The 13,588-nt window shown below is 51.0% G+C and overlaps 1 protein-coding gene across 4 annotated transcripts in view; it reads left to right on the forward strand.

Annotated features, from left to right (window-relative positions):
* LOC144936294 (gamma-tubulin complex component 5-like) overlaps positions 1-13,588 on the forward strand; it is a 32,493-nt gene that overhangs the window by 2,130 nt on the left and 16,775 nt on the right. For all 4 annotated transcript variants that reach the window (XM_078863374.1, XM_078863375.1, XM_078863377.1 and 1 more), the window contains exons 5-17: positions 898-1,009; positions 2,296-2,372; positions 3,001-3,151; positions 3,242-3,359; positions 3,795-3,884; positions 5,606-5,699; positions 6,567-6,882; positions 7,830-8,032; positions 8,969-9,084; positions 10,246-10,490; positions 11,583-11,793; positions 12,254-12,460; positions 13,197-13,373. In XM_078863374.1, coding sequence (XP_078719500.1) covers positions 898-1,009; positions 2,296-2,372; positions 3,001-3,151; positions 3,242-3,359; positions 3,795-3,884; positions 5,606-5,699; positions 6,567-6,882; positions 7,830-8,032; positions 8,969-9,084; positions 10,246-10,490; positions 11,583-11,793; positions 12,254-12,460; positions 13,197-13,373 — 2,117 coding nt within the window. The remainder of the gene's footprint in view (positions 1-897; positions 1,010-2,295; positions 2,373-3,000; positions 3,152-3,241; positions 3,360-3,794; positions 3,885-5,605; positions 5,700-6,566; positions 6,883-7,829; positions 8,033-8,968; positions 9,085-10,245; positions 10,491-11,582; positions 11,794-12,253; positions 12,461-13,196; positions 13,374-13,588) is intronic.

Raw genomic sequence — 13,588 nt, forward strand, 5'->3', positions numbered from 1 at the left:
CATAATTTACTTTTGGGGGAGGCAACATGATAGTAATCTGGCCAAATTTTTTTTTTTATCTCGAAACTCTCCACTACCCAGCAGAGCCTAACAATTGTCATGCGTACCAGCGTTTAGTCATTCCTCAGTTGTTATTGTTTCAGCATTGAGTTGCAGAATTCTCACAGCCACAAATTACATGTGCAATGTTTTGTTTGAAACTGCGTCAGGCATCCTCAGGTTTAATAGTAACCAATAAATGGGTACTGTAGTAATTTTCAGAATCAATTGATGATTATGAAAGCCAGGGACTGGTAATTTATTCCAGAGGGATTTTAGTAATAAATGTACTGATTGGCACGTGAAAACGTTCAAACAGCATGGCAGCAGGCAGGCCTAAGTCACTGCTTGCTACATTTGATCTGGTTTCTCAGGTCATGTCCTGTTGCCGTGATCTTGCTGGGACCACAGGGTCGGTTGTTAAACTTAGCAGCTTTTTGACTTCAGCTTGTTACTCTGCATTGTGTTCTGCTCACACTCGCCCCCCACACTGCACACAAAGATCCAGGAGCCAGCCTTTGAAATGCAGTGACTCCCTTTTGCCTACGACCCCATTTGACGAGAGACGGCACGCCTCGCTCAGCTCCCTAACAGAAGCAGGGGCACAAATTTCGCAAATAGATGCTAATTCAACTTTACTAAATTCAGGTTATGACGAAGGATCACTTTGATTGAAATTTGAATCTCGGAGCTCCGCATGAACATGCCTCGGCACTCAGCGCCCCACGTGGCTCTGAGCCGGAGGTCTTGCCCGCGTGGGCGTGTCCACCAGAAGTGGCAGGGCCTCACAGGCAGTACACATGCACAGCTGTCACACGCACACCGTCGACTCACTCTCCCCTGTGCTGCTCGCCGCAGGTGGAAGTACGCTGTGCGATGGTGTCGCTGCTCGTTGCCCTGGCTGCTCCCGTGGGCTGCCCCAGTCACCTCCTGCCTGCGTCCGCCCTGCCTGCCTCCACTTCGCTCCTAGGTACCATAAAACCCTGGCTTGCCATTCTAATAGGGCAGGGGGAAATCCCTCAAAGTATAACGATCTAGCTTCTAATGAGCACCAATGAAGCCTTACTCAAGTGAATTACCTAAAAAAATTTGATTTATAAATTGAACATGAATACACCCAGCCAGGTGGGCAAGCGGCAGAGTGAGCAACTAGCAATCGGAAGGTTGCTAGTTCATATCCTGTTTAGGGGGATGACTTGGCTCATCATTCTTCCCTCCGGGGTCAATAATAGAAGTACAACTTTGTGTAGAAATCATCAGTAGTCCTATGAGAAAGACTCACCTGTGACGTCGGAATGTTGGAATTTACACCACTAGCTCCGCAGGGCTGTCAAAAGGAGATGGATACCAATGGCTCTGCTCATTTGAGCAGCACGAAATCACTTTATAATGAACGACTATGTGCTGCTTTATTTCGAGACCATCTGGTTGTGTATGCTCCTTGGCTTGCAGCAGCAAATCAGGCTGAGGGTTGCCACCTCTTCCACAGAGCAAAACAGACATTTCTAGTCAGCCAATGTCTATTAAAACTTGCAGTAAACTGTCATAAAGTTCCACATAATACCACGAGATGTTAAACCTTTTTAAACCTATTTTATTTAGCAGGTAAAGCCCACTGAGCTATGAGCTCTTTTGCAGTGGCGTCTTGGCCACACATGACAGCTGATTGAATGGGCTGATACCGTCACATGGAAATTTATAGTAGCACCCAAATAATCTAATAGAAAATTCGTGTGACCACCATGGGGAGAGAGATCACGCGGACTCCAAATATACAACTGGCATCGTCAGGGTCTGGGATCGAACCTACGAGCTGCGTACCAGGCGAGGGAGATAACATCTCCTCGCCACGGCAGATGTTGAATAAAAAAACAATTCCTACTGCAGGAACACAAATGCTAATTCTCAGAATGTCCAAATTAAAACAATATATTAATCCCATCAGCCATACAGCCTTATGGGAGTGCATAATTTCAGCACCATTGGCACCATCGGCACACCCAAACTCAGTGTCTCATCAGCATAATCAGGCTCGCTGGTAGACTGCGAGATGTGTTTATTTATCTGCAAGGGTCCTCTCTGTTAGACAGGGGTCCTAGCCAAACATTGACAGGAGGCTACGCTAGTGGGGCTGCATGACATCTCGCCCACACGCACGTGCTTACCGTTGTCTCGCTGCTTCCTCCTCCTCCTTTCCCTCTTGCTCTCTCAACGGCACCACTTGGCTTTCCACTCTCTCTCTGGCTGGCTGGTAAGCTGATGCCGCTGTCTGTGGGGTGGGGAGTCGGTGGCCTGCGAAGGAAACGACTTCCATCCCTACCGGCCATGGTTCCGTACGTCACTACAGCCAGCACAGCTTGTCTCTGTTCTCCTGCCTACCTTGATTGTTCGCCCTGCTGCACAACACGTGTTTATCTTAACGTCTCCCAACTGCCTATGTCACTGTTTAAACTTGATCAGTTTATGCAGTTTTCTCCTTTACCTCCAATTGCCTAAAAAGTAATATATTTTTAAGTAAAACATCCACACATCCGCAATGCTGAGAAATGACATGCAATTTGCTCAGTTTCGATTACAGACAGCAGCAGTCATTGCACACGACTGCAAACAACTTGGCAGGACCCTTCTAAAAGAGAGTTGAGACTCAGTGAGGCATTCCTGGTAAACTATTGTCATGGGTAATCCCAATTGAGCAACCTGCAGGCAACTTTCAGCATTGAGATGTCTGGTCAATACCAGTTCCACTTTGTGTGTGTGTGTTTAGATATGGGAGGAAACCTGAGACCCCAGGGAAAACTCATGCAGAACAGGGGGAGAATGTACAAACACAAAAACGCACCTGAGTTGAGAATTGAACCCAGGTGCTTCTTGCTGTGGGACACGAGTACTATCACAATGCCACCCTGGTTTCCAGGTCCGTAGGTGTTTATATTCGTGTTGTGTGTGCGCATGTACGTCCAGGACTTCTCAGAAAGTGAGGACTTCTGCCCAGATGAAGGAAAGGAGTTGCATTTGCAGCCATTCAGCAGAGAGGACTCAGGCATTCAAGTGGATGTCACACCCTCAGAGGAGGCTCCCTCGCAGCCAAGGCTTCGGAGTGTGCAGTGGATTGGTGAGTGGTTGGTTCGTGAGTGGGTGGTGGGTGAGTTGATGGGTGGATGCAGTGGTTTTTGTGACCGTGCGCTGTGTGTGCGCTGCGTAGCAACTCTATCCGAGGACCGGCGGTGGCTGGAGAAGAGCGTTGTGCAGCAGTACTGGACGGCGCCCAGGAGAAGTGCCCAGCACAGCTGTCACCCCAACGCCAGCCTGGCCTCCACATGGTGGCAACCACCCTCACACGCATGGGCACGGGGGGTTGTGTGTGTGACGTCACTCGTGTTTGCGTGTGAGGTTACCTGTGTGTGTGTGTGAGGTCACCCTTGTGTGTGTGGTGGTGAGGATCACTTGTGTGTGTGTGGTGGTGAGGGACACCTGTGTGTCTGAAGTCACCTGTGTGTGTGTGGTGGTGAGGGACATGTGTGTGTGAGATCACCTGTATGTGTGATGGCGAGGGTCACCTGTGTGTGTGGGGACACCTGTGTGGGCGTGTGTGGTGGCGGTGGTGGTCCTCACTGGGGTGCACTTGAGTGTATGGTGGAGGGCACCTGTCTCGTTGGACGTCATCCGTGCTGCTGGGGGTGGCCTCTGGCAGTGAGGTGGACGTGTGATTGTCAAAGTCATCTGCGTGTACCGACTGTCACCTGTCGGCCATGCAGGAACCGGCACCTGCTCGCCACGGAGTCCCTGGCTGCCCCGCGTGACCACCTGGTGCTCACCGAGGCTCAAGTTGTCCGGGAGACGCTGTGGTGAGAGGCTGCTCATTAACAATACCGGTTTTGACATTTACTGTCTCATCAGCACAGTCATGCTTGCTCAAACCAATGCTGGTGAACTCCTAAATGTGTATAAGCAAGGGCCCTTTCTGTTAGATTAGCTCCCAGAAGGCCGTGGGGCTGATGGGATGTGTACAACACACTTATTTTATATGTGGAAGAACAGATTTGTGAAGCAGGCAGAGTGTCTGCTTCTCTGTTATGTTGATTTAATGAGACTATACTTAACAATTCGAGTGCTTTTAAACAACATTATTCAAACTATAAAACTAAAGATTAAACACGGTAAGTATTTGGTTTATTTTGGTGCTAAACAAATCAAGACAAACGTTGGGGGTGTGTGCAATTGTTTGGGTGCGTTTATGGTGCACATCTCTGTGTGTGTATTGGTAATAGAGCAGTTGTCGAGAGAGTGGAGAGTTTCCCACACCTGGGAAGTGTGCTTATGACCAGCACCAGTTTGACAGTAGAGGTCTCACTCCGAAACAGTCAGGCGGCGTTATCTTTTCATCGGCTGCGCAATGCTGTGTGGAAGCTACCTGGTCTGCCGCTCCGCACGAAGCTTCGGGTCTTCTCGGCCACAGTCATTCCCTCCCTTCTCTATGCTTCTGAAACGTGGACCCCTCTAATGGAACATCTGTGCCGATTAGACACATTCAGGCTGGCATGCCTATGATCCATCCTGGGTTTAACCAAGCTGGATTGTGTGAAGAGCTCACAAATCCTTGAAAGATCTGGACACATTCCCATCAGTGAGGTCCTCCGGCAGGCAAGTCTGCATTGGCTGGGTCATGTAGCCCGCATTCCCAGCCACCGCATGCCCAAGCAGCTTCTGTTTGGCTGCATAGAGGGGCTAAACGGGCACAACATGGGCTGGAGAAGAGATGGACTGATGCGGTACGGGAGGATGTGGAACTGAGTGGACTTGCCGACGACTGGTACCAGCGGTGTCAATATCGGCCTTTATGGAGGAGGCTCGTGAAGGACACTACTGGGCAGTTGGAGGCATTAGCCCTCCAGCAACAACGGAGGGCATAGGAGCGACGCTCACAACAACGAGCGGTGCGCCGGGCGGCTAAAATACAGCAAATTGGCACAATAGGGGGTACAGCTGTTGCATCTACCGGTCATCTCAGTCAGCCAACCCAGAGACCTGTCGGCGAACCTTTCCACCCTTAATGTGGCCTCAAAGTGCACCTGGCCTCGCACAGGCGCGGGTACTGGCATTGGGTGTATTTATCCTGCCACCTGCCACCTGCTGCATGACAGCTGCTGCATGGCGGCTGCTGCATGGCGGCTGCTGCCTGCTTCCTGCTGCCTGCTTGCTGCTACCTGCTTGCTGCTGCTTGCTGCCTGCTACCTGCTGCCTACTGCCTGCCTGCTACCTGCTGCATACTACCTGCTGAATTTGTTTACCTGAGCTGCCTTTTAAATGTGAGGTGCTCCACCCAAGCCTTTGTCTAAGCTCTGGCCAGGGCTGAGCTGAAACCGACTCCAGCTGCCTTGAGTCACACAGGCTGTAGCTCCAGCAGAGTAGACCCCTATTCCCACTCAATGTTGTCACTGCAGGTCGGTGCTGTTAGGTCACTTTTCACAATATATTTAAAGTCTGCATGTGTTGGTATGTGTTAGGGTGTATTTACGGTGAGTGTGTGATTGTTGGTGTGTCTGGGTGTTGGTGTGCGTGCGTGTAGGCTGCTGTCGGGTGTTCGATGTCTCTTTGTCTATCAGCTCTGCGAGGGGAAGGTGTTGGTGAGACCAGGAATCACTGTCTCGCATCTCACACCGGTGAGAATATATCTTTTGCCATCAGCATCTAATCGCCTGCTCCTCCTGCTGGCCACCACTGCCTTAGGGCTGTAAGCAGGAGATGAGCACCAATGTCTCAGTGCTTACCTGAGCAGCTAATACTTTGAATGTGTTAATACCAAATGTTTTGTGAACGCTTCACCAGCTCACATAGCCAAACAAATTAAATTGTCACATGTACAAGCATTTAGTTGTTCCAGCTCGTGCACCGGTAATTCGAAGAGCAATTCTCACGGCCGAATTTAGCTGCAATTAGATATGTTTCTTCAGATCATCAACTAGGATGGTATTTTTTACTTCCTTCAACTCACTAGTAAGCTGAACCATATCATTTGACGTGTTGTTAAACACTTCTACACCATGCAACATTTTTTTTTGTTTGGCTATGTCAGGTGGTGGAGGGTTTGATAACAAAATGTTGGGCAGATCACTCCGTGGCCTTACCCAAGATAAATTATGACTCGTAATATTATGGAATGGTAATATTTACAGTAATATTTACGTGCCACACAGCAATACATTCCTGGGTTAGAATCCCAATAGGGTGCCTTTCTACGTGCAGTTTGTACGTTCTGCCCCTTTTCTGCGTGTGTTACCTCTGCGTTTCCTCCCACAGATAAACCCACACACACAGTGGAACTGGTATTGGCCAAACATTCCCAATACGCATTAATTACCTGCGAATTACTCAATTGGGTTGGCACAGAGCAGAAACATTGCCGCTCCTGCCAAAACCTTTGCAGGACCTTCATGAAAAAGAGTTGACACTCGGTGAGGCTTTGCTGGGCAAATAAGCGGAACAATAACTGCGAACGTCTGTGGGTGATTTGTCTGTCGTTTCGGCAGAGCTGTCTACGAGCTGTCTGCGAGCAATTCGCCTCCTTCGGGCAACTTGTCTTGCGGCTGCAGAAGTTTGTGGAGAGCGTGAGCCGCCCGCTGGGCCCCCGGGCAGGCCCCTGGGTGGGTCCCTGGGTGGGCGCTCACCTCCAAGGCCCCCTCACCCCGGGCCCCCACGGTCCTGGAGGGCCCCTCGGCTGGGAACGTCCCGCGGAGGACTCCGCACCCTGCCGCACCTACCAGGCCCTGGCCTGGGCCCTGGCTCGATATCTGCAGGGGTTCAAGCGGCAGCTGGCCGACGTCGAGCGCAGGGCCATCTGTCAGGGTGAGGCGCATGCCCTGCTCGGACTATCCCACGACAGCCAGCATCGGTCACGGTCGCATCAGCAGGACCGTGATGCGGCCCAGCGACAGCGCGTTCAACGCTTGTCGCGGGGTTCGTAGTTCGGATCTGGCAGGCCACCCTGGTTATTACTGCGCTCTCGTATTAACTGTGAAATACTCCGCGTTGTATGCTTCACGGTGGACGTTAAAGATCCCATGACATCATCCGCAAGGGTTACCCGTTGTGTGTGGTGGTATCCAAATTTGGCAAATTTCAGAATTTGCCCCCAAATTATCCAATTTCAATTACACATGGTGACTTCTCCCTTTCCTCGCAGATGATATACAGAACCAGCCTTCATGATAGGCTCGTGCTTAGGAATGGCATGGACACCAAATGTCTTGTGTAACTACTATTATTAATTTATATCTTAAAGATCTCCCCACTTTGCAGAGCGTCTGTTCTCTACCCCAGTAGCTGTGAACATCAACTCTGCAGCGATGTTCCAGGCGAGTCCACGGACCCCATGGTGTCACCGCTTGTGCAGCGTGGCTGTATGAATCCTTCCACTCTCATGCTCTCTTTAGTTAAAATGTTTATCTTTCATTACTTTATTCAACTTGAATACAAAGCAATCGTTTAATTTTGTTCACCAGCATCAGTTCAACCGAGCCTGACTGGTGCTAAGGAGACACTGAATGTCGAAATTGTTCCCGAGTTTTGCTCATGTTGAATCAATGCTGCTGAAATGATGTTCTCCCAGAATGCCGTGTAGCTGATAGGATGTGTAAAAATTATTTTGATTTGTTTTGTGGAGAGACGGATAATAGGACCTAAGTAGGCCAAGGTCGTACATGGTGAACAAACGGCGACGTCGCCTCGCATCGCCTTGCGCTGCCGCGTTGTCGCCGGTCCCCTCTGATGGACCACCCCGCCGTTTTTTTCAGAGCGGGCGGTGACGCTGGCGATGCTTCAGGCTGAACTCGCCGGACGCTTCGCCGAGCTGCGCGCGCTGCGACGCGCATTCGCCGTCGGCGTCCGCGAGGTGCCGCCCGACGTACCGCACGTCGTCAAGGCCTCGCACCTCCTCAACACGCTGCTGCACGCCGTGCTAGCCGGCGACGCGCTCGGAGAGGCGGCTGACTCCTCCGTGAGCCCGCCCGCTCCCTTGCGCATCCTCGCTTTGCACTGCCATACTTGGGGATTCCCCCCCCCATCGATAGTCTCTCGTCCGAGGGCTTATTCTTCTATCATCATTACTACACTTACTTACCCAGAAGGGCCTCACTGAGTCTCAAGACTCTTTTTCTGGAGGGAGGGTCCTGCTTAGTGTTTGTAGTAGCGGGTGACGTTGCTGCAGTGCATCATCCAAATTCAGTAATTTACAGGTAATTTTGCAGCATTGGAATGTTGGTTGGCCAATACCAGTTATATTGTTTGGGTTTTTTTTACCTCGAGGATGAAGCTAGAGAACCTGGAGGAAACCCATGCAGAGCAGGGGGAGAACATACAGACCCTACACAAAAAGGCACCCGAGTCAGAAATCGAACTAAGGCCCTTTGCTGTGAGGCTGCAACCCTGCTTTTCCTATCCATCATGAATCTGTGCATCTACTTTGCACAACCGGCTCATTTCAGCTGTTCTGGAATGTTACTCATCTATCTTAGGAGGTAATTAATATGTTCGGCTTCTCTATTCTGTGCCACAGCCTCTAACGCCGAAAACTTACCGATTCACGATAGTTACTTACTCACTCAACAGAGGTCAGTTACTCCTTTGTCACTCTTATATTGCTACTGCCATGGGCACGGTTCCCTGAACTACACTCATTGATTGTGAGTTGAGGACTCGGTCAACCAAAAACTGTCAACTCATCCACACAGTGTTCAACCGCCACACTGCAGGTCACAAGAATTCACTCACGTACTCATTCACCGACTCATTCACACACTCATCCACTTACTCACCTACTCCATGCAATGGAAAACTCACGCTTTGCTGCACTGGCTTGGCACAGCCCCAGCACAGGTTAGATATGTCAGTGGAAAAGGATTAAAGGCCCTGTGTGTGTGCGTGCGTGTGGCAGGGGCAGCTGCTGCTGTGGCTGTGGTTGCAAACCGTGCGTCCATACATTGAAATCATCGACGACTGGATCACGCTGGGACGACTTCACGATCCGTCACGCGAGTTCATCATTCAGAGGTGCCTCTGTCACTTGTGTGTAAGGCACAATGAGCAGCATGGGTGGTGCACCTGCCAATTATCTCAGACAGTTAATCCATAGCACCTGGGTCTGACCTGCCAGCAACAAGCCTTCCACACTTCACGTGATGTCCTCCGAGTGCACCTAGCCTGGCACAAGTGCCGTTCGGACATCACTGCCACTTAGTGGAAAACGGCAGCTGTTCTTGTGGTTAGTGCATGCACCACAAACCCAGCAACCCGAGTTTGATTCCCACTCATAACCAGCATCAGTGAAAAACATCTGGACCTGTCCTGGGGCTCCCCTAGGTCTGATTCAGCCTTAAATGAGTACCCGGTGTGGTGTGTAAACATCAGCACTTGGGGGATAAAAGTGGTCGGGCGTGGTGCTCGCTACACCGCCCCCCATAGGTAAGGCCCTTCTGTTAGATATGGGTTCTAGGTCGACACAAAACAATCTCATAGAATTAAAACATTGAAAAGAACGACTGATGCTGTAGAAAATACAGCATTGTTCTCGTGATTTTTAATAGCAGACCAACTTGTGATAACATCATCCAAACTTGCAATGTATGTATTTTGAACTTCTTTTGCACCATACATAGCCAACTGTGCTAATCAGAGGTGTAATGTTTGAAAAACGACACCACGACTAACACGACAAATACAGTTGTCGCCCCTGCTGCGAAAGCCTCGCAGGACCCTCCTGAGACTGAGTCTTGAGACCAAGGCTTCATGGGTAAATGCACATAAACAAAATAATCACCTTCATATGACTGATGTTCACGTAGAGCAGCAACTGTAATTTTACAAGGAAGTTATTGAGACAGATGATTGCATCAGGAGTCGTGGAATGCATCGCTGTGATGCCTCCTTCGCATTTGTGAACTGGGCAGTGAGTCGTTCTATGCTTCACTGTTTGTTCTGGGTGACCTCAGTCACTGCACACTGCCAGACGGTTTTAAATTTTCTATTTGTTGATTGCATTAGTCGTGATTTCTCAATAACCATGGTGGGCCACGTGTAAGCTGCTATCTTCTACTCCACGATGATAATGATGATGACGTTGATGACGTTGATGACGACGACGACGAGAGTCAGGCGAGGAGGGAGCGCTGTGCCGGGCAGCGTCGTGATTCCGCGCTCGCCCTCTGGCTGCAGGAACGACGCGGAGCGCGTTGCCCGTCGCGACTTCTGGTTCTCCACCTACACGCTCTACTGCGTGTGCGAGAGGAACGGCGCTGCTGGGGGTGCCCGAGGGACTCCCACGGGGGGCCCAGAGGCCCCTGACGAGCCCACGATGGCAGCGTTTCTGAGACCCGTGCTCAAGCAGCTGATCCTGGCCGGGAAGTCAACGCAGCTTCTGCACGGCCCGGGGTTGGGGGGCCCGACTCGGCCCCCACACGGTATGACAGCGCTTCCCACCGCGTCCCTCGCGTCCTGCACGTCTGTCACGTCGCGGCACTGGGGCGGGCCTCTCTTCTCACACGATTTTAAATTTCGAGGTAGTGTTTGTGTGACCAGGTTGAGAACTCGAGAGGAGTCTCATTTGCAAGAGTGATAACCTGGGTTACCACAAAGACACAAGCAATCGCGTAGAAACAGCAACGAAGCAAATAGCGTAAAAACAAGCACGTGGTCCACGTTGATTTATTATTCATCTCTCGGCTGTTGTCTCCCCCTTGAGTTCAACGTGTTTCTGCTTGTATCGCTTCACAGTTCGAATTCGGCAGGCTTCCCTGGGTACTACTTAAGTGGGTGTATTAACTGTAAAATATTCCGTGCCATCTACTTTACTCACAAACGGACGTTAAAGATCCCGTGATGTCATTCGAAACGAGCAGGCCGTTGTGTGATGGCGTCATGATCCAAGTGTGCCAAATTCCAAAAATTATGTTCCAAATTACACAATTTGGATTGCACACAGCAGCAATCATCGTCTCCTACTGGCAGACGAATGCCCACTTGCCGGCCAGTTGCTGAGTCACCTTGTGCCGTCTTGTGCCGCTCAGGGACCGTTGCCTCTCAGGGTGCCCTTCGATCTTTGCGCACTGCCCTACTAACCCCGACATTTTATTTAGATTTCTGGCCACGGTCTGGGCCACTTCTCGGTTGACTCATTTTGAAAGATGTAGCTGGTGAGACAAAGGCGGCCAGGCGTGGTGCTGGCTCTACCACCCCCTTGCGTGCCTTGCCGGCCTTAATGTCACTTAATTTTACTGGTTTTTAAATGTCAGTTGTCCAAATCAACTCTTGACTGTAAATATGTTGGATTTAATATTTATGGTGTTTGTGCATTATTTTAGATTTCTTCTGTAACGCGGTTGTTTACGCCCCGTTTTATTTTTGCTTTATGTGCTGTGCTTGTTTCTAAGTTTTTCCTTTTGTCATTGTGGTGACCCAGGTTCCTCTGGCACACGAGGCTCTATTCTTCTCTTTTGAATTCTCATCCTGCGTGTGCGTCTACACGGGGGACCTGTGTGTGTGCGTGCGTTCAGGCTGGGACAGGGGCAGCCTCTACACACAGTTCTGCGAGGGCCTGGATCCTCACCTGAGCCCCCCCGGGCGTCACGGCTGCTGCACCCCATGCGGCACGGAGCCGGCGAGTGGTGGCACGGGGCCGGGGGATAGGGAGGAGGTCCCCGGGGCCCTCCGAGCGCACATGCAGGAGGAGCACCGGGACCCCCTCCTCGAGATCAACTTTTCCAGGTGCCCCCCAAGCTCTTACTACAATATCTTCCCTCGAGTCAAGAAAAGCGTGACATTTTTTATCGATCGCAAATCTGACGGAGCTGTTTGGTGCTGGCTGCTTCACGTTTTGGCATTTGGACCTTTCCTTAGCAGCTGTTTAAAAATTAAAAACAGTAAATATTCCCAGTGAGTGGCCGAGCCGAGTGCGTGAGTGTTGAGCCCGAGCTGCGGTTGACCAGTTGCTCTGTGTTACCCAGGTCACATCTGCAAATGAGACTCCTCCTGGTCTCGTGAGTTCTCTCACCTGGTTCAACAAAATCAACTTGAAGTCGAACACAGTCAAACAAATGAAATTATCACGCATACAAACATTTAACTCACCAATTGTTATTCTTTCAACTCACTCTGGTGAACTGAATCGTGACATGGGCTGCGAAGACCCCCGTGTGATAAATCGTGACCGCGGTGTCTCCCGCAGGATGTTCCTGGTAGAGCGCAGCTCCTCGGCGGCGTGGGACGAATGCAACGGGAACACGGCGCGCGGTGGCGCCGAGGGGGCTGACGAGCCGCCCCGCCTCCGTTGCCCTCTCCTGCAGGCGCTGCAGCGCAGCCTGTACGGCCGCGTGGAGCAGCGCTACCGTGCCTGCTGCGGGCAGCTCATGGCCACTCTCAAGTCGCACTGCAGGTCGTGCACTCACGGCGGCGACACTCGTGCTTCGCCTGGGTTTGATTCTCGACTTGGGCACCTCTCTGAGTGTTTATGTTCTCCCCCTGTTCTGCATGGATTTCTTCTGACTTTTACAGTTTCCTCCTATAGCTAAAACCATGCAATGTAACTGGTAGTGGCCAAAACATCCCAATGCTGAAACATTACTTGTAAGTGACTCAATTGTGATTACACAGCAGCAACATCGCCCCTACTGTAAAAAGTTGGCAGGGCCCTCCTACAAAAGTGTCTTGAGACTCGGCGAGGCTTTCCTTGGTGAAAAAAGAAAAATAATAAAAACAAACACAGCAAGGGTGTGGTCGGTGGCATCGACAGGGAAGCTGCCCTGGCAAATTTGGACCATGCTGCTCACACACAATGTATTACTCTTCTTTGAATGGTATCATGGGATCTTGAACATCCACTGTAAGTGAAGCAGATGGCAAAAAGTATTTAATGGCCGCTTGACGTTTTGGGCCTTTGGTTTCTGTGGCCAATAACTGTTTAAAGAAACAATTGTGGTTCGTAATTTATATTTGGGTTAGGCCATGGAGCGATCTGGCCACATTTTTGTCCCTCCACCACCTGACCCTTCACCACGTGACGCAGCCAAACAAATTAAATCATCATGCGTATGAGCGTTTAACGTCGCGTACGAGCATTTAACGACACGCCAGTTGTTGTTTAAGCTCGTTGGTGATGATTGTGCCCCCAGGCTGCTGTCGCACGTGAAGGCCATGCGCAGCTACTTCCTCATGGAGGCCGGCGACGCAATGCATGCTTTCTGCACGGCGCTCTTCTGCTGCGACGCCACGTCGTGGACACAGCCTGACGTGCTCGTCGCACAGCTGCAGCACGCACTCGCCACGCACCGCACGTGCCATGCGAGCAGGCACGAGATGCGCACCGCACACGCCACGCAGCCTACATGGGTGATCTTTGTGGGGAGTTGTGTGGAGCAAAGCTAGGAGGGGCGGTACTGTTAGCGAACAGCACCTATGAAGACCGGCACAGCATACGAGTGGGTGGGTGGGTGGGTGGCCTGCACCTTGCCTGGCCACCTTTGTCTCTCTAGTGGTGATGTTTGCACATTGCACCAGGTACTCA

This window comes from Lampetra fluviatilis, chromosome 15 (genome assembly GCF_964198595.1).
Source record: "Lampetra fluviatilis chromosome 15, kcLamFluv1.1, whole genome shotgun sequence".
Lineage (NCBI taxonomy): Eukaryota > Metazoa > Chordata > Hyperoartia > Petromyzontiformes > Petromyzontidae > Lampetra > Lampetra fluviatilis.